The sequence below is a fragment of the Lotus japonicus genome, chromosome 4 (genome assembly GCF_012489685.1).
Source record: "Lotus japonicus ecotype B-129 chromosome 4, LjGifu_v1.2".
NCBI lineage: Eukaryota > Viridiplantae > Streptophyta > Magnoliopsida > Fabales > Fabaceae > Lotus > Lotus japonicus.
Genome location: NC_080044.1, coordinates 9103198 through 9131189, shown reverse-complemented (window position 1 = coordinate 9131189; position 27992 = coordinate 9103198). Strand labels below are relative to the sequence as shown.

Sequence of the window (27992 nt, the reverse complement as noted above, 5' to 3'; positions counted from 1 at the left end):
GAGATTTCATGCACTCCAAGGCCCAAACATAGTCAGGTGTGCGCTCACGAGTCATGTAGCAAAATGCAATGGAGTAAGTCAGACCAGTAGAAGTGAGGCCAACCATTTCAAGCAATGGAATTTGAAATTTGTTTGTCTTGTATGTGCAATCCATGATTACCACGTGAGGGAATGTGTTGAAGAGTTTAATAGCATTAGGATGAGCCCAGAAAAGTTCCATAATGACACCCGAATCTTCTTCATGTCTTTCAAAGTGAACATAGTTGGCTTCTGCCAACTTCTTCAGCAAATATTGCATCTCTGTAAGTGGCCCGCGGTCTAATTCTTTAACTTTTTTGATGCGATTATACACTTGAGTGATGGTAGACAAGTTACCCGGATTATTTTCCTTCAAAGTGGCCAACATGTGTCTCGGTGGGACCCAATTGTTATTCATGCTGTCGACATGCTGTCAACTCATCAAGTAGTACTCGCCTCTCGTCAAGCCTAGCATGCCCCGACCGTGACTCTGTCCACCTACGAGCTCTGGGCTGGTCCTCTGTGTAAGCCGGGTTCGCATACCGGCGAACGAGCCTGTCTGGAAAGTGCTCAAAGACCCAGGCCATCAACAGGGAAGTGTAACCGGCCAACTGTTTGACCCCGCTGCGAGAAGACTGTCCAAGCTGGTCGTACAACGTGGCAAGGGCCATGGCGCCCCACGCGAACTCCGACACCCGCTCAAGATCCTGTAGCATGCCTATCCAACGGGCAGAGAATGAGTGCCCCCCACTCTTGTCGGCGAACAATGTCGCGCCAACAAGATGCATCAGGTACATCCTGGCTGCATGCTCGTACCGCCCCTCTACATTACAATGTAATACCAATTATGATTAAGTAAATATAAATAATAGTTGGAAAAAGTTCAGATAATGAATGAAACAAACCTGCAACAGCTTTCGGGTAAAGGTCTCGCAAGAAGCTGAACCTCATAGTCGGACCCCTAAGCTTATCAAACTCAGCCATGTACAAATCTGCATCCCCCCCTAACAGCAAAGCGCAGGTCTCTGCCACATCATATCTCGAGGCCACTCCTGGAGTGTAGAATCTCCCACCAACCGGGATGTGAAGAAGAGCGGAGACGTCGTCAAGGGTGACAGTCATCTCCCCAAATGGCATGTGGAAACTACTAGTCTCCTCGTGCCACCTCTCCACAAGGGCCGATATAAGCCCTGGATCCGTCTCTACATAGCTGCACCTGACCAGTGGATACAGTCCGCTCCTCTCCACAATCAAGCGGACCTCCCTGTAATTGTCCCCCTCACACGTCATCAGCCCGAGCTTCGTACCAGCAGTGGCAAGCCTCAAATCACCTCGCTCAGAATAACGAGGGTCAGTGGTGCCTAGTAGGGTATGCCACGTCCACGGCGCTATGTGATCCGGGTAATGCTGCAGAAGTGACAACTCAACCGGCCCACCAGGAAACGGTGGATCTCTCTGGAGCGGCGGCATATTCGGATCCTCTACCTCTACATCCTCACCCTCAATCTCAGACTCAGACCCCGACTCCGACCCCGACTCCGACTCCGACTCCGACTCCGACTCCTCAACTGCATCAATATCAAGTGAAGAGGTGGAAGGCTCAACAGTATCGTGGGCGGTAACCTCAGGCGTCGACTGAGGAGAAACCTCAGTAGCAGTAACCTCAGGCGTCGAGAGAGCAGGAACCTCAGTAGCAGGAACCTGAGTAGCAGGAACCTCAGTAGCAGGGGCAGGAACCTCAGTATCAGGAACCTGAGTAGCAGGAACCTCAGTAGCAGGGGCAGGAACCTCAGTGGTCGCCTTCGGAGCCCCCTTCCTAGCCCGCTTCCGAGAAGTCGACACATCTGTATCATGATCACCTCGCCTATGAGAAGCGTGGAGATAGGCACGACGATCGGCCAACTCTTCAGACGATACCCTCTTAGTTTGCTTTGTCCTCGCCATAATCTATCAGAAAAAATAAGGAAAACAGATTAATAGCTATGTAATGAGTAACTAACTAGTTGAAGCAATCCACAAGTATACACAGTAAACTAATGTTATGAAATTTCAATACAATTCAAATAATGTTATGAAATTCAAATGTGAAATCTCAAGTTGGTTATGTCCTTAACCACTACCCTAAGATAGCCAAAAGCATGGAAATTATCTTCACCCCATTCATCTTATCATGAAAAACAATAACAGAAGCAATAGGAGAGACAGTACTGAATCTCTCAAGTCCGAATCTTGAAGTCCTGGACCAGTCCGAATCTTGAAGTCCTGAACCAGTCCGAATCTTCAAGATTCGGAGTACGAATATCCCCAAATTCGCACCTCAGAACCCCATATACCCCAGAAATCACAATAGGAATGAAATTTCACCAAATCAACTCATAAAAAGGGATTCGAAACCTAACCTAATCTGAAATACCTAAATTTGAAACCCTAAATTTGAAATCACAACACTAACTCATCAAAATACACATGATTCAAAATACACATGATTCTTGGTCGTGGATTCCAACAAATTACCTCAGTGTGGTCGGTTTTGAATCACAGATGATTCTTGGTTGCTTTTGGTCGTGATGTGTGGGTCGATTTGGGTGCCTCTGGGTCGCTTCTCCTGAACCAGTCCGAGAGTTGATGTTCTGTCCCGTTACAAATGTGAATCTGAATTGATAGTTTTGTTCTATTATTAACTGAGTCCGACATTTGAAAATTCGGAGGAGTCCGAATGTTATACATTCGGACTAAAACACGGAGGGGCAATATTGGTTTTTCCCCACTTTTAAATGGGGTGGCAATTCTAAACCCAGGGGTGGGAAATCTAATTCCCACGGGCACGGCTTCACCTCTTGTCCTCTTCCTTCAACGCTTCACGGCACGCACGGCTTCACCACCACGACACCACCAGTTCACCAATTGATCCCTCCACCAAGCAGAAGTAGGTAAAATTTCTTAATTGCTCTGTATCTCTGTGATTTGTGAAAGTGTGAATCGATTGTGCTGTGAATTTGTGCTGGCATTGGTGGGTGGGTGAGGCCGTGAGGGTCTGGAAGACTGGAACTGGGGATTGAGAGAGACAGAGAGTGAGGCGTGGGTGGGTGAGGCTGTTGAAGGAAGGAGCAGATCTTTTGAGCAATACCCATTTGGGCATTTGGCCGCGTGGGTGAGTGAGGCTGTGAGGGGGAGGAGGAAGTGAGCCTTCAATGGCCGTGTGGGTGAGTGAGGGGGAGGAGGAAGTGAGAGGCAGGGAGTGAATCAAGAATTGAAATGGGTATTGTCATTGTCTCATTGAAGCTTGATTTTCAATTTCACGTGGCCGTGTGGTGTGTGTGCAGAGTGAATTGTGAGGCTCAGGTGGTGTGTGTGTGATTTGTGAATCAATTTACAAATAAAAACCATGTGGCAGTGTGTGTGTTGAGTTGTAAATTGTGAAAAAACATATGTACACAATACATGAGGCCGTGTGTGTGTGTAAATTGTGATGAACTGTACTCATGTACTGATGTTTCTAGACTATAGAAATTGTGCATAAATGTCTAATGTATTGAAGGGTAAGATTTAAGAGACTATTAAATTGTGCTTTCTAGACTATGTAAATTGAAATGTGCATTGAACGCTATTGAAAATTGTGCTTTTAATTACTCTTTATTGACTGAGTGGGAAGAAGCCTGTGGCTTGATCCTTATGTCGAATTATATCCTGATCATTTGCTGAATTTTGTTTTTCTTCCCTTCGCCTTGGTTGTCGCTAAGTCCATTGACTTAGCTTCCTTTGCTCAATGATTGTGGGTAAATAAAACTTTTCTTGCAGTGAGTGCCTAAGACCATGGACTTAGATGGTGTCGCACTCATCGAAGGCAGTGCCTTAGATAGGGGACTTAGACAGTCGCACTCATCGCAGACAGTGCCTCGGACGAGGAACTTAGATGAATGTCGCACTCATCGGAGACAATGCCTTGATGTAGGACTTAGGTTGGGGTTGCACTACATAGTATGCAATGCCTTAGACGAGGTACTTAGATGGTGTCACGCTCATCAGAGGTAGTGCCTCATACAAAGACTTAGTTTGTGTCGTGCTCACCGAAGGTAGTGCCTCAAACGGGGAATTTAGATGGTGTTGTGCTCATCATAGGTAGTGCCATGAATGAGGGACTTAGTTTGGTGTTGGGCTCATCGGAGATCGTACCTTAGACGAGGAACTTAGATTAATGTCGCGTTCATCGGAGGAAGTGCCTAAGATATGGGACTTAGTTTGATGTCACGCTCATCAGATTTGTATCTCACCTGCCTTGTATAAGAGTTGGTGTATATTATCCTGATCACAAATAAACAATCATAGGTAGTGCCTCAAACGAGGGGTTTAGACAGTGTCAGGCTCATCGAAGGCAGTGCCTCAAACGAGGAACTTATTTTGGCGTCGCACTCATCGGAGGCAGTGCCTCAGAAGAGAGACTTAGATGAATGTCACACGCATCAAAGGCAGTGCCTCGAACGGGGGACTTAGTTTAGTGTCCCGTTCATCAAACTAAGGGAGTGCCTCGAACACAAGGCCTAGTTTATTGCCATGCTCATCGGAGGCAGTGCCTTGTCAAGGGGCTTAGTTTGGTGTCGCGCACATAAGAGGAAATGCCTTGGAGGGGTGACTTAGATGGTTGAGGTACTAAGTTTTGTGACCTAGTCTTTAAATTTCTTTTTTTAGAGCAAGTGTGAGTTTACCCTTTTTGTCATTGTACAAACGAGCTTTTGTTCGTATTAGTTTGTCGGACCTTTATCAATTGCATATATCGTCATTAATGCAATCAAGAAACTTATTCCTTAAAAACGCTAAACATTTGAAATTTTAAGACAACTTAAGAGTTGTAAACAAAAACTAAAAGATAATTGGAAAGAAAATAACAACATGCAATACTTGTGAGAAATTATGTCGTGTTGTAGCCTGGAGTTGGTTGCGACCGTTAAATTGTACCATCCACCTACATAGGGTTTTTGGTTGGCATGGCTTCCTTAAGTGGTGCCTTTTTCCCCGACCAAGTGTGTCCTTTTCCCTTCGAGGTGTGGTTCGCCTTACAGAGGAAGGTTTTGAATCAGGATCCTCCAAAGGCTCACATTGTAGAATATTATAGTGGCCTTGTGGGCCTACTCAACTCTGGCAAGATGTTTGATTCCTCTTCGCATACCAGGATGGGAGAGGGGAATCAATTTATCTTTTTTATCTACTGCTTTGTGGATGTTATGTGGTTAGCACATGACATCCAAACTGTCTTCCAGCAAATTTGGTAATGCTTGATAAAAGTGTAACACTTCATGTTGAAGCTCCTAGGTGGAAACCTTAGGCAGTTTATCATCATCTCATGGTCTAGCAACGAGGTGACTAGTAGTCGGATGGCCTTTGGAGCCTTTATGGCCACTATGGTATCAAGAGGCTCTACCGCTTGTTCAATTGGACCTTTATTCTTCTACTTTCCTCGTTGGACATCATCAAATTCCTTTGGTTCCATCTAGTTAAGGTGGTTTTCCCTACTGACAACTTCAGGAGTCACTCTTAGCCAGAGATTTTGCGAAGAAAGATCCCTTCTTCATAGATTCTACAGCAATATACAACATAATATGATTAGGCAGCAAAAGAATCAAAAAGACTTCATTGCAAAATATGAAGAGAAACGTGCAGACAAATTTTTTAACGTTGTAAAACACATCATTTTAAACAGTTTTTTCATTTTTCATTTTGAAAAACATTTTAAAAATTATTGTCAAATACAGAAATCAGATAAAGTATTTAAGGGTGTATTTGTTTTTCAGTTATGACATCCAAAAGTACTTTCGAGTCATATGTAATTTTGTGTCATTATGTTTGGCATATTAAAGACCACATTCACCAAACCCACTTTTTGCCCCAAACCAACTTTCATCTCAACTCTCCAAATTGTCACTTCTACATTCATTCAACATACTTTCAACCTCAAACTCTATTTTGAAATAAAAGTATTCAAACATAAATCACATTACAACCAACTCACTTTTACCCAAATTCTGTTTTGCAAACCCACATTCACCCAAACTCTGTTTTGCAAACTGAAATCCAAACAGAAGATACTAAGAAATACTAAGAGAGTACAACACTCATTGAATGTTACACAAGATTTTTAAGTTAAGTGATAATTTTGAAACAAGAAAAGCTTCTTTTTTTTTGGTTACAGAAAAGCTTCTTTTATAAAGGTCAAGTAGCATAGAATGTGCTAATTGATTACTCTTAGTCTTACCCCTCTAATTGAAATGTTTATTAATCATATCATATTATTAGACGGCAAGAGTGCACCTGACAGGCTGACACGACATAAGTGGAAAATCTATAATATTGTCATAAAACTTTATGGTCTTAATTTCCTTCATTAACTATAATAAATTTGTCAACTTTCTGGTCTTTAATTGCAAAGTGACTACTACTACGATATCATGTCGTTTTAAGTAGCGTGGCAACACAATCACCATGTCGTTTTTCTTCGGTCTTACTCATCCCTCTCTGAAACACACACACACACAGTTTTCCATTGCCAGGTGCAGCTCCAAGATTAGAAACACAAGAAAGAAAGAACCCTCTCTTTTTTATTTTTTTTCTTCTAATCATTTCATTCTTCACGAGGCCAAAAAATTAATATAATAATAATAAAAATAAAGCGATAAAAAAAGCTCAGTGTCTCTCTCTCTCTCTCTCTCTTACACCCATCATCATCGATAATCGAAGCCCCTTTTGCTTTTCCTTCAAATTTTCACCTCTGGTTTCAGCTCAAGAAAAATGCTTTAGAATATAGAAAATTCAAAAGGGTATCCGAAAAATGCCTTTTTTTCATCTGCAACATTCCTTTTGAGCTCGTCAACAATGGCAGATGATCTCTCTTCCTTCGCCAAGGTAATGTTATTCTGTGCCGTTTCCTCCATTTTGTCTCCTTTTACCTTCAAATCTCCCAAAAACATGAGGTGAAAGATTCTATTTTTGATTTTGTTTTTTCATGGGGTGGCACGTGAATATGTCCGATCTGGTTTCTTTAAAAAAAACTCAATGAATGTGTGTGTTTTGTAGGTCAATGGGTGTTACTGTATTAGGCTTTTTGATTTGCTGGTTTTTATTAAGATGCTGATTCTGTGGGGTTAACATTATTCATGTGCTGGGTCAACCAAGTTGAGACCTTTGTTTTGTCGTTAATAAATCGATTTTTAATGTTCTAGTTCATGGTTTCAGGATGTTTTGCTTGTGAAGGGTCTGAAGAATTCTACCTTGGTGTGGAGGTTGGTCGTTTTGACCTTTGCAATGGTCTGTGGTGTGTATATATGTACCATTTGTCTAAAGCAGATAGGCACTAGCAGCAAGATTGGTCTTTTAGATATCAAGGTCATCCAAAATCCATGCCCTGAACCCAACATTGAACCTTGGGAGATTCCTTATGTGCATTATCCAAATCCTAAAACTTACAGCAGGTTAAATTTTTTGTATAGTGTTCAAATCTGAGATTTTGTTGCAGAATCTGTTTGAAAATTTTGCTGATGTTGCATCCTTTGGTGTATCTTTTTCAGGGAGGAGTGCTCTTGCCACCCTGTGCGCTATTTCGCTATTCTGTCAATGCAAAGATCTGGGAGCGGATGGTTTGAGACGTTTTTAAATAGTCATCCTAACATAAGCTCAAATGGGGAAATCTTTTCGGTTAAGGTGAGGAGGAGTAATGTGTCGACAATAACGGAGACTCTGGATACAATTTATAATCTAGACTGGTTGAGTAGTGCTTCAAAAAATGAGTGCACTACTGCAGTTGGCTTGAAGTGGATGCTTAATCAGGTAAAGGTTGTTTTATGTGTTTGATTACTTGTATTGGGTTTTTGGTGTAGCCTTCAATAGGAAACTAGATTCTTTTAGCTTTTGTGGTAATAAATTTAAATGAAGTTAAGGTCAAGATGTCCTCTGAATTACCAAAATAGAAATGAAATATAGGAAGAACAATATGATGATTCGGAATGCAATTCAGTATTTTCCTCTGAATTACCAAAATTTGAATTGCAATTCATTACTAAAAGTGGGAGGAACATCTTATTACCTATAAGAGTGAGACCTGAAGGTTTGATTTATTTTTGGTAAGGAGCTTAGATAAGAGGGCTTGCAAGGATTGCAAGGTAATACCAAGAGAGAGCTTGGCTACACAATATAGGGTTCTGGTCATTGATGTTCATTTTAAGAGCTGTAAACAGAAAATCGACAAGTTACAAACCCAAAAACAACTGTGAGAAGGGTTGATAACATGGTCTTTTGTCCTGCGAAGAGGGGTAGAGGGAGGCCAAAAAAAACATTGGAACTTGGAAGATGCTATTGAAAATGACCTCATGGTCAATAATATCCCACAAAGTTTGGTTTTTGATCGACCTCAATAGCTTAGTGTAAGCTATATAGCCGCCCTCATTTAGTAATTAGTGGGATTAGACATTTCTTGTTGTTTGTCCGTTAGTGACCCTTTCAAGTCTAAACTGTTGCTAATGGGAATGAGTGTATGTGTCTGCAAGTTTTTCTGTTCTTAAAGGATCCCAGAACAATGATATAAAAGGAAAAGAAGGAATGACTCTCTCTATCTCACACACACACAGTTATGCTAACAAAATGGATGCATGCACCTTTTTCATTATTTGTGTTGAGATGTTGCTTTTATAAAGTATCAGCAACAGGATGACTTGCTGAGTTTTTCACTACCAGTTTTTCTATAATTTTGGTATGTTTTCATGGCTTCTTCCCAGATGATTTGTGTAAGTTTACAAATGTGGCATGTGTTGATGAAGGCTTAGTGAAGATTGGAGATTTCCTTTCTGTAGTGAAATACTTTCACATAAGATTGATAGTTCTTGGAGATTTTTAAAAGTTGATAGAAAGCTCAAGAGTATATAAAGCACTGATTTTAATGGAAGATGAAGGATCATGTTGGCCAGCTTAAAATCCATCATGACAATAGTGACTTGTGGCAGAAGCATCAGGGAGACACAAACAATGTATTACAAAAAAAGCAGCAGCCAAGAAAAAGAAAGAAACTAATAATATATGTCAAAAACATTAAACTAGAAACGTAGCCATAGATAAAATTCACCTAAAATATCGTTAATTCATTATTAGCTGTTCTAGAATCACTTAACCAAGGACCTAATCACATACAGGAAGACATAGACAGAACAGAGAAGGAAAAAGAAAGAGAAAAAGTGAGGAATAGATAACAAAATAGGATATACAGGACAGGGATTGGGACTTAGGTCATATAGTGATAGGGATTGACCATCCATTAAGAAATTTTATGAGAAGAGGTATAAGGGTCATAAAGTGGGAAACTTACTAACTAACTTTGAGTCTTTGACAGTAGGTTAGTCAGGCTCTGCAATATAAGGAGAACAGTTAGAGGAGAGAGAAAATGTTGGAGAAGAGTCAGAAGACATGGAAGGGATAACGCTCAGGTCAGTAAGAATCTAAGCAAGAGAGAGTAAAGGGAACGTAGTGTATGGAGCGAGTCTCCTCTTTTTAGGCTTTATTTGGAGGGCTTATTTGAGCTTATCTAATAACATAAGCATTATGCAAGTGTTTGGGTAAGTTTAAGAAAATATCTTATGAATACCTATAAGTCACTTTGAGCTTATTTTCATATGCTTATCAGATTAGCTTATGAATAAGCACTTATACCTATCTATAAGCTATTTTGAGCTTCTCGAATAAACTTATGTTTATTGACATAGCGCTTAATTAAGTTGTTTACGTAAATGTGTCTATGCGTTGGATCAGGATAATGTAAAGTGGGTTGTGGGATCCAACTGTTAGAAAATGCATCCACTGTTTATAATTAATAGGGTTTGCTGAATCTATCCATTCTTGGCTAGCGGATCCGGCCCATTACCTTAGGTGGCCAGGAACACTGACAAGATTGGGCTCTTATGAGCTCAGTCAGGAACAAGTTTCATAGAAGGTGTTGTGTTTGAACAGATAAAGTTATCATTCAATTTTGGCAGTAATCTTGATTGATTCTATTTCTCACTTTTTTACATACTGAACTATTATGTGTTGCCCATTCTTTTCAGTTGGTACTATTGTAAATTAAACTGTATTGCGCAATGTAATTAATGTGGTTCCCAATATTTGTCTTTCCTTTCTTGATATAGTTATTCAGAACATTTCTTTTTGGTCGATAAATGGGACCAACATCTAGAAAAGGAACAAAAAAAACACCTAAGGAAGAAGCCTATCAAAACTGATAGTAGCGATATTTGCGATTAAACAATTCATTGTGCGATTTAGTCCCAAAGACAAAACGCCATACGATTCGCATCAGCGAGGCTGAAAACTGCATCGTATCGCGATTCGAGTCTTACAATACTGGCGGTACTGATAAGTGATAACCATGATCAAAAGCAACCCCTGCAATTTGAACTCAGTTTTTTAACAGCTGGCTTTTGTATTGGCTACACATATTGCATTTGTTTATTTGTGTATTCACTAAATATCTGACATGTTATTGACTTCTGTTCTCTCCATTAATTTTTTTTAGCAATCTAAGGATATCATAACATTTGTAATTTAATGCAGGGATTGATGCAGCATCATGAACAAATTGCCGAGTACTTCAGAATACATGGTGTTTCAGTCATATTTCTTTTCAGGAGGAATCTTTTGCGCCGGATGGTTTCTCTACTTGCAAATGAATATGACCGGAATGCTAAGCTATTAAATGGGACTCACAAATCTCATGTTCACTCACCCAAGGAGGTCTCTGTCTGTACTTTGTTCTGTGCATGCATGTGTGCTACTTGTGTGTGAGCTTGAATATCCCTTGGCTGTACTTTTGCATGAGTGTTTCATCGTGACGCAAGGTGCTTAACTTAGTTGATGTACTTCATGTTAATGGATTTTCATTTTGACTTTGGTTTCAGGCAGAAATACTTGCGAAATACAAGCCCACGGTCAATTCAACATTGCTGATCGCAAACCTGAGGAAAGTGAACGAAACCACGACTAAGGCTTTGGAATATTTCAAGAGCACCCGGCACATTATCGTATACTACGAAGAAGTTGTCAAGAACCATACTGTAAGTCCCACTACCTGCTGCATGATATCTACTTTATTGCCCTTTTTCATATGCGCCTATAGTAGGCTCTTGACGATTTGATTGTCTTTCTTGGTTTCAGAAATTAACAGACGTTCAGGATTTTCTGAAGGTTCCTCGCACGGACCTAAAGAGTAGGCAGGTAAAGATACACAAAGGATCCTTATCCAGCCAAGTTGAAAATTGGAATGATGTGAGCAAGGTACTCACTGGGACGCCATATGAGAGTTTCCTTCATGAAGATTACCGTAGGTAAAATAAACCGATGGGTATGTACATACCACATTTGCCTTTTCTTTTCTGATACCTTCCCATAATCTTCGAGGTAGGACTTTCTGCACCCGTATTTTCTCTGACCGCACCTTCCTACATGCTCCCGGAAATTGATTTCCCAAAGCCAATCATTTTTGGAAATTAATTTTGGAAAGCTATCTTTGATGGTGTATGGAGAAAAACTCTCCCCTAATCTTTTGTTCAGAAGTTGCTGCAAGAGCCAACAGGATAGCCACCCTGTTGAAATTTTGGCCAGAGCTCCCTCTTTTGTTTTGTTTTTTTTGTTTTAACTCAGTTTTGGGTTGTTAATTTGTTTGCCTATTCAATTAATATTTAATTCATTCTTTGTACCTTTGCCAATTCTCTACACTGTGGAACGAACTCTTGTATTGAAGACATCAAAAGAATTTGCTAATTTAATTTTTCAGATCAAGTTTTTTCCCCTATCATGATCGAATAGGAAACTTAAAAATGACTAAAAATGTTGTTTTCTAGTAAAATCTATCAAAGGAGAGCATAGTTGTCTTTTGAGGGAATTGAAGGGGAGTGTTGAAGACAGATCCAAGCAAGTTGTTAATGTTTACACTTTACAGTATCTTGTCTAGCTGCGTACAGCTGGAGCCATTTAGGTGGACACGCGCCCCCACGTGTATATTTAATATTATTATGTACTCATGCAGCTAGTTGCTTTTGTTCCCCTCCATGCTCAACTGGGGTGAGTTGTATCATTGGAATTTGAATTCTATGCAGAATCGGATCCTCTTGCAGCACCTCAACCCCAAAGGCTACAATTGCTGCTGCGGAGAGATTGAGGGATTGCAGAGGATCTGGATTTCTACACTAATCACAATTCAGTCAATGAGTTGTAAGCCAATAGAATGCACGAAAAATCAGTATAATTGCAGACACTCCGGTTGGACCAAATGATTGAAATCCGAGTTATGATTCATATACACACTTTAATCTTTCTCTTCACACCTCATTTTTTAGGTGTGGATAAAACATTATTCATTGCAATCCTTATAGTTGCAAGACATTCTTTGAGAACTTATCACACATAACAACCAATTTAGACAGTACTTTAGATTGAGAAAACAAATGAGGATATGATTCATGTCCAAGATTAAATGGAGGACATGAAACATTTAAATCAACTGTCAAAAGCATTGATATAACATTTTCATAAATGATTTTGGTAAATATGATCATAGTAAAAATGATATAAAAAAGTCCTCATATGATAGCTCAAGTGGTAGGAACTAAGGGACATATGTGTTGGGTAAGGGGAGGTTCAGAGATCAATTCCTGCCGGGTGCAATTTATCTTTCCGATGTACCAAAAAAATGATATAAAAATATTACTAAAGATGAGATGCTTGCAGCCGAGTCATGATCGTGTGATCTGGGCTCTAGAACTCTAGTGAATTTCATTTTTTCAGAAATCTCTCTCTTTCTCCGCCTCTTCACACCTCAAAGGAGAGGGCGCATTTGGATGTTTCTTCAGGTGATCAATGCAGATTTTAGGAGGCTAAAAATTTTTGGAAATAGTTTCAAGGGCTTTTTTTTAGGTTGTTGGTTCTTCTCCTAATTTTGTGCTGGGATTAAGGAGTGGAAAGGTATTTAAGGATGTTTTAATTGCACATTTAAACTTGTCTTTTACTTTTTGTGGTGTGGGAGAGAATTTTTCCGGCTCCAATGGTCATTCTTGGTGTGAGGGAGATCTTTTTCTTCTTAATAACCAGAATTTGAGAGTAATTGTCCCTAAAATCTAAAAATTAATTCTGGTAATGGAAAAAGAACTTAGAGAAATATTCACTTCTTAGTGTCCTAATGGTGTTTCTGGGTGCTTTTTTCTTGGTTTTTAGGGTTTTCTTTGTGAAGCTTTGTTTATTTTTGCTTTGCATCTTGTAGCTATAGGTTTTGGTTGGTGGACTTTGTTTTTTTTTTTGGGTGGGCAACCTTCAAACTGGTCCATCGGTGGACCATCAATAACCACCGTTGGATCTTGGAATATAAGAATATTCTTTAGATCAATGGTCAAGATTAAATTTCTATAAAAAGGGTATAATTGTCCCTCAAAATTCCCCAAAATTCCCAAACCCAATCTCCTTCATGCTCCCAATCTCCTTCAAGGATAATGGGATTACTCAGTGAAGCCGTAGGCCAGGAGAAACAAATCAAAGAATCTATTTCCCAGATCCAAAAAATCAAATGCAACAGAACAGAAGAAACAATTGAGCGATCCCATTGGATACATATTGAAATAAATAAATAAACAATAACATGAAAAAACAAATTGGGGAAAAAAAGATAAACATTGGAAAGGCTTGGTCGGAGAATTAGTTGGATCCCACGATGCACAAGAAGAGAAAGGGTTGATTCTGAAGATGGGAACGACAAACCAATTCAAAGATCAATCCATCTCCCTCACCAAGAGGCTTGTTCCTTGGACCCTCTATGCTCTGCTTCGGTTGTACTTCTACCCTCTTCCCTTCCCTACATCTCCAGAACCTGAACTTCCCCATCTCCAGAGCAAGAACTTGGTTTGATGAGTATTAATGAGAACCGTGGCGAGAATGGTTGGGTTCCTCCAGAAAACTAGAATGTGTCTGGTTCAGATCAAGGTACTCATTTACCTGGTTCGGATAAGCCATGGATTGGTACATGCTTCAGAATCGTCGGCGGTGCCACCGAATCTTCTCCCTCCCCCTACGATGACAACACCTTCATCAATCTGGTTCTCCCTCTGTTCCATTCTCAGATCTGAGTTTTTTCTGGGTTTCTTTGACAACACCTTCGTCAACACTGGTGGTGAACCTGATGCTGTGACCATCGGCAAAGATCCAGATGTCCACATGCATGTCCGATCCATCTCAGATCTAGATCCACCAAAATTTTATGTAATTGCTTGTCTTTTTTTCTCATAAAAGGTTGGATTTTTATGGGTTTGTAACAGATCTTGGTTCAGAAACAGAACTAGAAACTGAAGGATTTGAAGATGACAACGGAGGAGTCAACGGTGGCAGAGGAAGAGGAGGAGGTTGGTGGGGTTTCGCCGGAAAATAGAGGAGAAGATGATGGTGGTGGTGGCCTCCTCCATGGTTGCTGCCAGAAGAAGAAGAATGAGAGAGATGCATGAGCGTGATTGAGGGTTTTTTTAGGATTTAATTTTTTTTAGCTTTTGTAAATTGGAAAAATTTAACATACACAAGTAAAAATTTGTGTATGGTTGCACATTGGCATTTTGACCTCCTATAGCAGGTTTAAAAAAAAATCAAAATACATATTTTTTAATTAAACATTTAAAATTTCTTAATCACAAAATTTATCCCTAATCCTTTTTATCTTTTTTTTTTCCTGAAATCCTTTTTATCTTCTCTCTCACCTTCATCTTCATCCTTTCTCAAAAATCCTAACACAAAAGATCCCCATAGCCGGCGGCTACCACCCTCACCCTCTCTGAGATGCCGCCGGAAAACGCACACAAAACCCGCTGGAAAAACACAACCTCACGAACTCAGACCCCCACCATCGGAAAATACTCACAAAACCCAGATCCTTGCATCTCCTTAAACACCACTTGCGAATCCAGATCCCGTTTCTTTCCTCTTAGCTCTTCCTCTCCTTCCAGATCCAGCAAGGGAGCCGATCCAGGTGGAAGGAGAGCTCCATGGGCGGATCTGGCCGAGAAGCATCAAGCAACGACAAAAAGGTAGGAGCTTTTTATAGCCAAAGTCTTGAACTGGTATGAGGGTTTGTTCAGGGGTTTGGATCTGGAGGTTGAAGTATGCTTCTTCTTCTTCTTCTTCGGGTTGTTGTGGGTTTTGGATCGGTGGGGGTGGTTGTCTGTGGGTGGGGTTGGTTTTTGGTATTTTGGGTTGCGGTGGGGTTATGGGGGTGGGTTCCGATTGGGTTCTGGGGATTGGGTTGCTTCTGCAGATTTGGAGGAAGGGAGGGAACTTTTTTGTTTTCTGATTTTTTTTAACAACTCCAGATGAAAAGTTTGAATTTTTTCCCATCTCTTTTCATGTATCCTGTGTGTTTTAAAATGGGTATTTTATTTTTGTAGAAAAAGATTGATAATTGCTTTTGAATAATGTTGTAGGCTTTTCTTTGCAACAAGAATAAGATGGGGTGGTGAGGCTGGGAATGCAGATGGAGAATTGGGGAGAAAAGATGGAGCAAATCATACACGATGCTGTCTAGTTTTAATTATGTTGCTTGTTGTGATAAGAGTAAATTTTGTACTTGTCATAGAAATTGCAAATGACCGAAAATTGAAAGACTGTTATTGTATGAAAGTTGCAAGTTGAGGAAGATGAAGATTGCAGGTGAGGAAGATGAAGATTTCTGGGATGGATCTGAGGTGAGGAAGGTTGGAGGTTGGAGGTGAGGAAGGGATGGACAGTGTCAAATCAAATGGGTCATTATTTTGTGCTAGGATGAATTTCTGGGTTTGGTGGATGAATATATCCAATTAATAATGTATTTGGGGGTTTTTGATCTTGAGATTTTTTTTTCTTCATTTTTTGGGTTTTTACGGTTTGAAGATGGGATCTTTCTGGGCAGGTGGTGATGGAGGAGGAAGAACATATGGAATAATTAATATTTTTTTTACTATGAATAATTAACATAATTCTTCATTAACTAATTTACTAATATATGTTTTTTATTTTTTTTAAAAAACCTACTAAACCTGCTACCATAGGTCAAAAGTAGCTTGTGTAACCTTACACAAGCATTCAATTGTGCACCGTAAATTCCTCCTTGTAAATTACCAATATAACCATAGGTGCACCAGTGGACCAGTTTGAAGGTTGCCCACCCTAGTGGGCACCTTTTTTTTTATAAGCAATTTGAACTATATTGAATGAAGTATAAAGGGTACTTCAACCCAATACAAAGAGAATAAGAGAATGGAGAAGAAAAGGAAAAAAAACGACTTAATCCTAAACGGTTGAAGATGATCCAGCAGCACCTACCCAACCCCCTCCCCTTGAAGATCAAAGGGAACAGGCCTCATTAAAACCTTACCAGGGAAAACCCCCTTGGAAAAACCTAGTAAGGAAAAAGAGTACCGGTTCACAAAGATCAAGATGAGACTTCAGGGGAAGAATTACAAAACCCACCCCCAAGAAAGCCAACGAACCTAAAAAGATACCACCAGCAAAGACCCATATAGCTAAAATCTAAGACCTGCAGCACACCAACAGGAATAGATACTACCACACAGGAGCATAATACAGTTAAACAATCCAACCAAGCCAAAACCCTCCACGGCCACAATTACCATCAAATCTCATACAGCTCCACTCATTTGTATTTCTGCTCTTGGGAAGTGTTGTATTCCACTTATTTTTGGTTGAATTTTCCTCTCATATGATCATTTGCAAAGGATTTTCCCGTTGTTTTCTAGCAATATATAATCGTCTTGCTTGGGGGAAAAAACACTTACTAATGTGGAACCTAATATGACCCACTTTTATGCCTGCATAATCGAGTATCATAATGCAAAAAAAAATTTCTAGGACCTAAGTAACTACTTCACACTCACGCCTCTTAAAACATTTAGTTAAATGCATTAAAGTTGTTTCCAAAATTTATAAACTTTCCAAAATTATCCATAAAATACTTTCTTAATTTTTTATGCACCATTTTTTTTGAAAGATATGCACCATTAATATTAATTGAGAGTGAAAAAAGAGAGAAAATTTAATTAAATAGATAATCTTGTTAAAAAAATATTTAATGCACTATTTACTTTAAATTTAAGTTGGTTGTTGTTAAAATCCGGAGTGAGTATGTTGACATTCAAAATCTTCCACAACCCAGGGCCGTGGACAGTGTAAAGAAAAAAAAAGCTACTGCTTAAGGCCCCCAAAAAGAATAAAATTCTTAGGCCCCAATTTTTTTTTTGTTACTAACCATTAATAAATTTTAAATAACCAAAGTATAAAAAATCAGAGTTATTTATTTCCTAAATATTAGCCAACTAAAAAATGAAGTTAGACCAATATATCATCTCTTTTTTTAAATTAACTAACAATATCACACATACAAAAAAAAACAATATCACGTTAAAAACATCAAAATATCACGTTCAGAAAAAACTAACAATATTATCTTTTGGTTACATAAAAAATATCTAATCTTATTTAAAATAGAACAAATATTTTATCAAAAAAAATTAAAATTCCTATTTCCCAAAAAGAGAATTAATTTTCACCACTATTTGTGTCAGAATATTAATTATCTTCAACAACACCACCGTTAGAAAATTAAGAGATTCCTTCTCTAAAAAAAGAGTATTAATTATCCCTTAATTTACTCAAATTCTCTCACAATCTCACTCTTTCCATCACACGTCACCTTAATTTTATCTATTGAAAGTGAAATGTTAGAATTATTTAATTATAAAACTCTGATAAATAATTTTACAGCTAAAAAAGCTAGAAGATTAATATAAAAATTAATATTTTATGTTAAGTTTTTAAAAAAAATTTAAAAAAAAACTCTTTAACATTTTCACTTAAGGCCTAAAATGTCTGTACACGGCCCTGCCACACCCCATAAAGCTTAGCTTCTAACACCCCCAATTTCATGAATACACACAATCATTTTCACGTCCCCAATTTCATTATTGTAACACATGAGCTAGTCAAACTTACGCGTAGTCTAACATTCCGTTCTAAACGTACAACGTTGACGGGGAAAACATGTTGGCTTCAACATCTCACGATCTAAGCCCCTTTTTTGACCTGGTCAAGTACCTAAAATACATGCAAGTATGCAACTATGCAAGTATGCAAATACAACGTTCCAAGCCACCACCAAACACAACTACTATTTTCTTTTTCGTTTTTGTTAATGAAATAATGACTGCTTTTTTTTTTCTGGGTCAACACAACTAGTGCTTTTAAACATGGATTATAGACGTTGTTGCGAAGATTTGAATTAAAAATATGCAAACTGATCCCCTAGCTAGATTACAGTCACTTTTGAGAGTTCTCGACAATGGCATGTGCTTGCTATCCGTTATTTTTCATCAATATCAGAATTATAATGCAATTAATATATTCGATCTCTAGAATAATACTCCCAAGTTTTTTTCTTAGAACAGGTTTTCAAGTTGAGCAGAACATGTACTACCAAGCTTTTTTATTAGAATGTAGGTAAGCTAAAACGTGAAGCCTAGGGATACTGACATGCATTTTATTTAATTAAGTTGCATTGGGCACTGGCTTTAAACCTTTAATTAAAATTTGTGAATTGATGATTGGAGTCTTTCTTAGTACTATTTATATCTTTCATAGCATTAAAGATCCGCTCAGCCATTAATCTTTGAAATTGAGGCGAAATTGATTAATATTAATATACTTTTCGTTCTCTGACTTCTGGCTAGAAGGACGGTCTAAGAAGACTAAGATTGAAAAAGAAAAACAGATATTAAGAAATTCAATTAATATTGTTAAATATTTCAAAACATATTATTTGTTTACCTAACTTACCATTGAATTGTATTTTGGGTGGGAGGGGTAGCTCACTTGGTTGAGCTAAGGATAGAGATATGTGTTAGAGATTGAGAGGTTCAGGGTTCGAACCTCGAAGATGAGCATTTATAATTACTAACTACCAACATTTACTTATAAAAAAAACCCATTGAATTGTATTTTTGTCTAACATCAATTAATGCTCCCTTAAAATTCTAAGTGACAATTACTGTGAAACAATTTTGTAACCGAAAATACTCACTGGACAATCTCCTACTGTTTAGTGCGTTGATATTAGGGCGAAAAGTTAATCTTACAACTGACAACTGTAGAATATCTGGTTAACATGAAGAAGAAATTGACCGGAGAAAAAAGTCATGTTGCGTCTTGTATATATATAGGATAGACATGTGGTTAATGAGAAACGTGCCAATATTTTTTTTTTTTTTGATAACAAGGCTTACAAAACAAAAACTAAAGGGAGAGGGTTAGCTCCTCATGAACAAAGTGCTCATTTGGTCCACTCTCAACAAGTGCAAAGTACCCTGAATGGAGTGTCCCAAATCAGAAACTCAGTCATAGAAGACGCTCCCTGCCTTACTAAGAAATCCGCCACCGCATTTTCTTCTTGCTTTGCCAATTTTTAAGGTTGAGTTTCTTTTTATCTGGATATTAAGAGCAATTTTAAATTAATATACAAATGAGGATAATATTATATTTCTTATGGTAAAGAATCACTAATAATAGGCAAGTAATACGATAACTAGCACAATTGGTAGATAATCGAATTTATTAAATATTTAGTTTAGGAATTGATATATGGCGGTGCATATAGATAATTATTTGTTGAAATATGCCTAGTCGCTTAAATTGGCATATATGATGATTTTTTTTTTTTGAATGAGGAACACAATTATACCAAGTCTCATCCTCATACGTCAAAGGAAATTTAACGCCACACTTATTCTCCACATTAGCTGCATCTGAATTAACTTTCACAACACCCACAAGCAAATGGAGGAACCCAATGTCGTACCACCGAAGGCTAGGTACAACAACTGCTCAAGAATGTAGCAGACCTTGCGCTTCCTAGTACTTGTTTAGCTCTTTAGATGCAACCTGAGCAACTAAACTCTTTTCAGATTGTCCCCATCAAAGCACAGAGAGTTTCAGGCCCTCCACATGTGGTACAACACAACTCAGACAAGCTCAACAACATATTTAGGAGCATTCATAACAACTTTTGCCAGCCAAACAGACGTACATTATCACCTGTGTCACGGTGCCAGCTTCCCACAAGAGCTTCCCACAAGACTCTTAGGGTTGGCGAAAAACATACCCCTTTACTCCACCCACAATCCTACAATGCATGTTCCAAAGTTTTGTCATATGAGGTGCACCTAGGGCAATGACACAAACATTACACATCCTTATTCCATAGCCTCGCACAGTCCAAGATAATACGTTGTAGGAACCGCTACACAAAATAAGCATCCCTTGGTAAAATACACAATTTCCATAACCCCCCTCCCCCGTGGTGAGGTCTGGTTACGCGAAACAGTGGCATGACCAGAGGATTCCCAGGAATGAATGCAATGGTACACAAATCTCCCCGTGAAGAAACCATCCTCTAAAGAAGCCGAAACTTTAAAAACTAGATCCACTTTATTATTCATTATATTAATTGTGAATGTTTTCAATTTTACATTAAAAACTTTTCAATTTCTCATATCTAAAAATAAAAATTGATATTATTTTAATTTTAATTTTTATTACAAATTAAGGAGATTTTTTAAATAATAATAATTGAAATTTACTACCTTTACATTAATAACAATATTAGAAAGTTAATAATAATTTTTAATATTTATAACGAATTGTAAAAATTTCCAATATCTTATATATTAAAGCTAAAATTATTTTGATTATTTTAATTTTAATTTTAATTCTTAATCATTAGTTGAGAAAATTTTAAAAAATAAAAATTAAACTTATTACTATTTTTTACGTCTAAAACTATACATTAAGTACTAAAATTGAGCCCGTAAAAAAAATACTAAAATTGAACATCATGTTAAAAATAATTTTAAAATTTACTTGAGCTTTGTCTTATTAAAAATAGTTAGGATATTAATTATCAACCATAACTTGAGGAAAAAATTAAAATATTAAAGCAAAACTTTGAAATATATTTATATGTGAACAATATTAAGAATTTAAATTAATTAATATTAAAATTTATTTATTAATAAATAATTTAGGAAAAAATAGGTTAAAGATTAAACAAATGTCTCAATAAAGTATTTACTATTAACATTATTGTATGTGTGTGTCGCTTGAATAGTTCACATAAGATTGAGTTTTGAATCTTTCGTTTCTAGAATAGTCTCCAAAGATTCAATTCACGAATATAATAAATACAATTCATAAACAAATTAAACTTCAACAAAATAGATGTTTTGTTAACGTAAACGAAAAACACATATGGCAAAACATCAAAAGGAAATAATATTTTAACACGTAGATTCAAATTGTGGTTGATATTTAGTTCAATGGAAATCCAAAACTTTTTTTAAAGATAGTAATAATATTAAACGAGAGGTCAAGTAGTCCCTGAGGCCCTTAATCATCTATAATCAGAGGCTCAATCAGTGTTATTAAATATCTGCCACATGGCGCCGCCATGACAGTTTCTCATGGCGGTTTCTTGGCTTTCCGCCATGGTCGATATCCCACCATATGGCCGCAATATTCTGTCATATCCCACCATATTCCACCATTATTTGTCATGTATGGTGGGATTTTGGCTTTCCGCCATGATCTGTCATCCGCAATTAACAACATTAGGCTCAACCATCCAGGGATCTTCATCAATCCAAACAGAATCATCAAAGTTTCTAGCAAAAAGGTCTGCTACTTTATTACTAGTTCTACGGACAAAATTAAAAGCAAAAGAATAAAAATACGAGACCAAGTCTCTTCAATTCAACAATTCAGCAAAACACAAAATAAATAAGAGCACCCAACTATAATAGAAGAAAGTGTAGTTTTTCCAAAGTGTGGATCCAAACTCCAAAGTGTGAATCCAAAACTACTCTATCAACTAATAGAAGAAAAATGCAAGAAGTAAAGATTTAAGAGTGTTGCTACTTGCTAGTTGCTTCTTGCAGCTTGCTAGGGTTTGTAAGAGTAGATAGATGGCTGCAATGCAAGTTGGAGATAATAAGAGCCGTTGATTAAGAGGCAGTAGGCCCCACAGCAGGGAGACACGTTCACGGACGGCTACGTTATAATCGAGGTTTTACAATTTTAGCCTCAGATCCAAATCCAAGGGTCGTGTCTTTTCTTTTAAAACCAACCCTACCGATTTCGCGTCCTTCTCTTTTCTTCTTCTCTCTTCTCTCATTTCATTCTCTCTGTTCTGCCTCCATTAGAAGAACGAAGATAACAGAACAGAGAGAGTAAAAGAGAGTGAGAAGATTCAACTAACTAACTAGCTTCTTTACCATGGCTCAACCTAGCAACGGTTCCGCCGATCTGAACCAAAACGCGCCGCCGCAGCAGCAGCAACCGCAGCAGTGGGCGGCGCAGCAACAGCAATGGATGGCCATGCAGTATCCTGCAACCGCCATGGCTATGATGCAGCAACAGATGATGATGTACCCGCAGCATTACATGCCTTATGTACATCATCATTACCAGCCTCACCACCAGCAGCAGCAAGCAGCGGCGGCTGCGGCGGGGGCGGTGCCTCAGCAGCAGCACCAACAACACCATCACCAGCAGCAGCAGAAGCAGCAGCAAGGCGGTGGTGGTGGTGATGAGATCAGGACGATCTGGCTCGGTGACCTTCATCATTGGATGGATGAGAACTACGTTCATAACTGCTTCGCTCACACCGGCGAGGTTTGCTTCTTTCTGAACTTCTTCTTATCTATTTGAAATTGGATATGCTAGATTTGGAATTTTTCTGATTTGCGTTTGGTTTTGCTGATTTAGTTGTTTGTTTGCACTGGATTGATAGATTGGTTGTTGAATTTCAACTTTGTGCTGAACTGTGAAAACGACAAATCGGTTACTTGAGCTGCTATCTAAACTTTTACTTTAAGGTCCTTGATCTTTTTGTCTATGATTGTTGGACTGTCTTAGTGGACTCTGGTTGTGATGAGTGATTATTTAAGGTGATTTCATTTCCCCTTTTCAATCCTTGGCATTGCTACATCAAGGGGTTTATACTTTTGATGGCCTATGTGGTCCCCTAGAGTCTGAAGGCTGAAGATGTAGCCCTGTTTGACCAGAGGTTTCATTGGGAGTGATATATCCAAGATCTCTTAATTTCACTCTTGTAGAAAAAGGGTCTATTGAAAAGGCATTCTTTGATTGGAAAATTTTAGGGGAAACAAGAAAGGAGGATAATATTTTCATTTCATGTTGATATTTTCTAATTTATCAACTTTTTAGAATGAATGGAATGGAATGATACAAACATGAACTTAATATCCTACTTTCTTGTTTATTTTTTTAAGTATGTTATAACGCTTTTAATTCAAAATTGAATTTTTTTTAGTCCCCCATCAAAATATATCCTTGTTCCTCTATTGTAAAATATCTGCATGTTGAATAGCCATCCTTGACGATCAGGCGTTGTGATTTACAGAATTCATGAATGAATCTTTTTGCTTGTCAGCTTCCCTAAGCTTTCATTAAAGGAGCTTCGATTCAAAGTTAGTGCATAGCCCCAAGAAAAGCTTTCTGATGTGTTGTTGCCTTATATGCAGGTTGTGTCAGCGAAGGTCATTCGGAATAAGCAAACTGGTCAGTCGGAGGGATATGGATTTGTGGAGTTCTATTCGCGAGCAACAGCTGAGAAAGTCTTGCAGAATTTTAACGGGACAATGATGCCAAATACAGATCAGGCATTCCGTCTTAATTGGGCTTCATTCAGCGCAGGTGAAAGGCGTTCTGAGGCTGCTACTTCTGATCTCTCTATATTTGTGGGGGACTTGGCCATAGATGTTACTGATGCCATGCTGCAAGAGACTTTTGGTAGCAGATTTTCGTCTATAAAGGGAGCAAAAGTTGTCATTGATTCTAATACTGGCCGTTCAAAAGGCTATGGTTTTGTTAGGTTTGGTGATGAAAATGAGAGGACAAGGGCAATGACCGAAATGAACGGTGTTTTTTGTTCCAATAGACCCATGCGAGTAGGTGTTGCAACGCCCAAGAAAACTTATGGCTATCAACAACAACAATATTCTTCACAAGGTTTGTTATTTAGTTATTGTGCTTGCTTTTGAAGCTTGTCTGAAGTAGATTTTTTAGATTATGCTATCTCAATGTTCAGTTTATTAATCAATTTTGTAGTGCTACTTACATCACCATATACCTTTTCTGCTGCAGATACCTCTAATTTTTCCTATTAACTGAGCAAAGGTCCCAATAATTTAATTGTTTTAGAAGTTTATTATCATTTGTTATAATAATAACTATTATTAATCTCTGTTTTTTTTTTTTTTTTGGTTTGTGTACTCCTATCTTTAAGGTGGTTAAAATTGGAGTACTAACACATGATAAATAAGTTGTTAGTAATGTGCATTATCCTATGGGTAATAAATCATAAGTTTGCTTTATGCCGGGAGTAATCATAAACAGTTTTTCATACAAGTCTTGGGCTCTGCTCCAAAAGATTTTACTTCAGTATATATTAACTTCCATACATCGTTTCTGCTTGCATGGGCTTATTATTTTTTATTTTTGACAATTGCCAATGGCTGATTTTTCTATGCTTTTGCATGTCTCTGTCTCTATTCCCTTGGATATCTCATGTTACATATTCTCCAATGTCTGAATGACAACAAGTCTGTTTTTTCTTATACTTCAGTATATTATTGAATTTTAATGTGTGCTGTTGAAATCTTTACGCAGTTTAGAAATTTGAATACATAACCTGACAGTGAAATTCATTGTTCATTATTTTCTATATGTTGCCAGGCTTTCTAGTTTACGTTTATAACACCATAAGGTTTTCCCTGGAATGAAGTTGCATACTAACATCATATATCATGCTTCTAATTAGAAATTTCTCTTGTTCTTTATTTCTGTAACTAGCTGTAGTGTTAGCTGGTGGACATCCGTCTAATGGTGCTGTGGCCCAAGGTTCTCAGTCCGACGGGGATTCTAACAACACAACAGTGAGTCTTCTTTTGTATCTTTATATACCCGTTAATCAACTTGCTTCATTTGATATCTCAGTGTCTGGTCTGTGTTACAGATATTTGTTGGAGGGCTTGATTCTGATATCAGTGATGAGGATCTGAGACAACCGTTTTTGCAATTTGGTGATGTTGTCTCTGTGAAAATTCCAGTGGGTAAAGGGTGTGGTTTCGTTCAATTTGCTGACAGGTACACTTGTAGTATCCCTTAACATGCATAAAGATTATAACTTGCTTGTTAGTGCAACCCCAACACTCCCACAGTGCAGTGGTTGGTTTCCTATGGAATGGAAAGCGGCATAAGTATTCCTGAGATGGGTGTGGAATCCTTGATTCTGCCAACTTTTAATGCTTTTGAAATCAATTAAGGATTAGGAAGGATATCAAAGCATATTTCTAAAAGTGAGAACTATTGAATATGATGATATGATTGTGATTGTTATTGCCAATATCGTAAGTACTATCTTATTTTTTCCTGGGTAAATTGGCTACTTTTTTTATGCCTTCTGCTGTTACTGTAACAGAAAGAATGCGGAGGAAGCAATTCACGCATTGAATGGAACAGTGATTGGGAAGCAGACAGTGCGTCTTTCTTGGGGCCGCAGTCCAGGAAATAAGCATGTGAGTTTGTTTCACTTTTTTGTGATTTATTTTCATTGTTTAATATTTTTACCTCTGGTCATCAAATGGGAACATTTAGTATGATCTCATTCTCTTCACGTCTATGTTTTTGTGCACTAAATCTCTGAAACTGTTTTGTTTTTCACGGTAAGGAGTATATAAGCATCATTTCAGCTCATCATTTCTTGTAGTTTGTTATATATCCTTCTATCATGACTTGCTCATCTCCTTGTTTGCCCTAATTAAAAAATTTCATTTTCATATACACTTTAATTCCTTAGCACAACTATAGTTGTAGTTTGTCTTGTCATGATAGTAGTTTTGAAGGGTTATCCATTAGCATAAACACTTTCTAATTCCTTTTCATTTTAGATTTTCATTTTGAAGGCTTCCAAAATGAATTCTCACTTGTTTCGAGGCATGCTGAAATACTATCCCTAATCAATCAAATTTTTCAAAATAATATAGAAAGGGAAATGAAAAAGGTAACATATAGATGCGTTTTTTATTAGTCAAATCCATCTCTAATTTAATTCATTTGCTTCGCACAGTGGAGGTCTGATTCCAACGGCGGCCATTACGGTGGTCAGGGTTATGGAGGCCATGGATATGGAGCGAGACAGAATCAAGATATGGGTATGCATCCTACTGCTGCAATTCAAGGTGCTTCGTAACGGGCCGTTGCAGAACTCGGTTAGGATGGATTTTATTGCTCTCTGAATCAAACTGTAGTATTATTTTTAAATTTGTAGTATTGTTATATGTGTTTGATTCCTAAGATTGTATTAAAATGTCTGAAATTTTGGAGTGAACCTGACCCATTAAACATGGGTCAGGTGTTTTTGGTTTTTAACCCTTAAAAGTTAAAACAATATTGGTCGTAGACAGCCAAGATTATTTTTAATACTATCTTTACACAGTGCAATGTAGCTGTTTGAGTCAGGTGTGTGTTTGATTTGTTAAAGAAATGAAATACTGAACACAAGTATTTGTTTCATTAGTTTTATTAATAGTGTTATAGAATGGGCCTTTTGCCCTCCAGTAACAAGAAAATAGTAGAATAAAGTCAAATATGAAACCTAGGATAAATGTTCAAATATTTATTTTTTCATAAACTAATAAACTAAGTTAATTTACCTCATCCTCAACCATTGAAAGGTAAAATAATGTTCATGAAGTTAAACTATGAATATATCATTGATAAATAAGTCAATCAAGTTGGTATGTCATGCAAATATCCTGCTTCCCCATCCTGATTATTGGAGCTGGTTGGTCTCGCCAATTTGCCTTTACTCCTATGCATACCAATGGTTGAATAATGTCAAAAGTTGACGCATTACAACACTTATCTTGGACCCTGATTTGGTGAGTTGATGTATTGGAAAAAGTGAGGCTCTTCCTTTGGCTTTCCGTGCATGACAGGCTCCCCACATATGTGCATAGGTTTAGCTCTATCACATGTGGTAGGTGGTTGTGTTTGTAGGAGGATGTACTACATTGTGTGTGACTGCTCCCACTCTAAGTTTGGCTAGAGTTAGATCATCTTCCTGTCGACTTTTGTCCACGGGATGCTCAGTCAGCTCATGTTTATGCCTTATTGTCCACGAAGCCCCACTTTCCTCACGATCATTTGGTGACTCTAGCATTGGTGTAATAATGCTGTTTTTTAGACTTGTGGCTCATTTTCAAGGTTTAGCAATGCAGGACTTGTGTCTCCTTGTTATGTTCCACGCACTAGGATGTCATAAGAGGTGGTGTCACACACCACCTTCTTGGGTTAAATTGAGCACTTATGAAAGTTGTATCCACTCCTCTAGGCCATCTTTTCAAGGGGGTCTCATCCGTGATCCCTTAGGTGCTTGGTTCTTTGGATTTGTAGCCAAAGATGGCTACGAAGATCCGTTTCTAGGAGAGGTTTAACTGTGAAGTATGAGTTGCAATTTTGTTGGTAGCTGGGTTACTAGGAGATACAATGTGAGTTAGATAACCTCCTATTAATTACCTTTTTGTGTGAAGAAAAATTTGGACCTCTCATGGTTAATGCACCAGAATCATTTGAAGTTTTATAGTTGCTTCAATTGTCTTGGGAGGTTTCCCTTCATCATGTTGCTAGAGGTTGCAATTTGGTTGCAAATAAGTTGGCAAAGATGGCTTCTTCTCAAGTGTGTAGGGTCCACTCTAGGAGCTCCCCTCCCCCTGTTTGTAAGGGGATTTTGGGCTAAGAGATCCATGAGTAGTCTCTGTTTTCACCCCTATTCAAGCAATCACGCCTGCATGACG

The 27992-nt window shown here is 38.0% G+C and overlaps 4 protein-coding genes across 5 annotated transcripts; 3 read left to right on the top strand and 1 right to left on the bottom strand.

Annotated features, from left to right (window-relative positions):
* Window positions 1-428: 428 nt before the first annotated feature.
* On the bottom strand, window positions 429-3608 carry LOC130713779 (protein MAIN-LIKE 2-like). Of its 2 annotated transcripts, XM_057563578.1 has the most exons (3): window positions 2533-3608; window positions 924-1965; window positions 429-841 (listed from the first exon to the last, which is right to left on the bottom strand). In XM_057563578.1, the coding sequence occupies exons 2-3, from the start codon at window positions 1960-1962 to the stop codon at window positions 429-431; spliced, it is 1452 nt and encodes a 483-aa protein (XP_057419561.1). In that variant the 5' UTR covers window positions 1963-1965; window positions 2533-3608. The 2 variants fall into 2 exon arrangements, with proteins under 2 accessions (XP_057419561.1, XP_057419562.1); XM_057563579.1 differs by having other exon boundaries at window positions 924-3608.
* Window positions 3609-6502: 2894 nt separating this feature from the next.
* On the top strand, window positions 6503-11834 carry LOC130714362 (uncharacterized). Its single transcript, XM_057564258.1, has 6 exons — window positions 6503-6912; window positions 7243-7478; window positions 7575-7833; window positions 10600-10779; window positions 10944-11099; window positions 11200-11834. The coding sequence occupies exons 1-6, from the start codon at window positions 6883-6885 to the stop codon at window positions 11371-11373; spliced, it is 1035 nt and encodes a 344-aa protein (XP_057420241.1). The 5' UTR covers window positions 6503-6882; the 3' UTR covers window positions 11374-11834.
* A 2906-nt stretch (window positions 11835-14740) lies between these two features.
* On the top strand, window positions 14741-15914 carry LOC130715271 (uncharacterized). Its single transcript, XM_057565351.1, has 2 exons — window positions 14741-15101; window positions 15495-15914. The coding sequence occupies exons 1-2, from the start codon at window positions 14854-14856 to the stop codon at window positions 15700-15702; spliced, it is 456 nt and encodes a 151-aa protein (XP_057421334.1). The 5' UTR covers window positions 14741-14853; the 3' UTR covers window positions 15703-15914.
* Window positions 15915-22203: 6289 nt separating this feature from the next.
* Window positions 22204-26654, top strand: LOC130711233 (polyadenylate-binding protein RBP47). Its single transcript, XM_057560762.1, has 6 exons — window positions 22204-22785; window positions 23658-24144; window positions 24988-25070; window positions 25151-25281; window positions 25616-25712; window positions 26264-26654. The coding sequence occupies exons 1-6, from the start codon at window positions 22387-22389 to the stop codon at window positions 26384-26386; spliced, it is 1320 nt and encodes a 439-aa protein (XP_057416745.1). The 5' UTR covers window positions 22204-22386; the 3' UTR covers window positions 26387-26654.
* Window positions 26655-27992: the final 1338 nt, after the last annotated feature.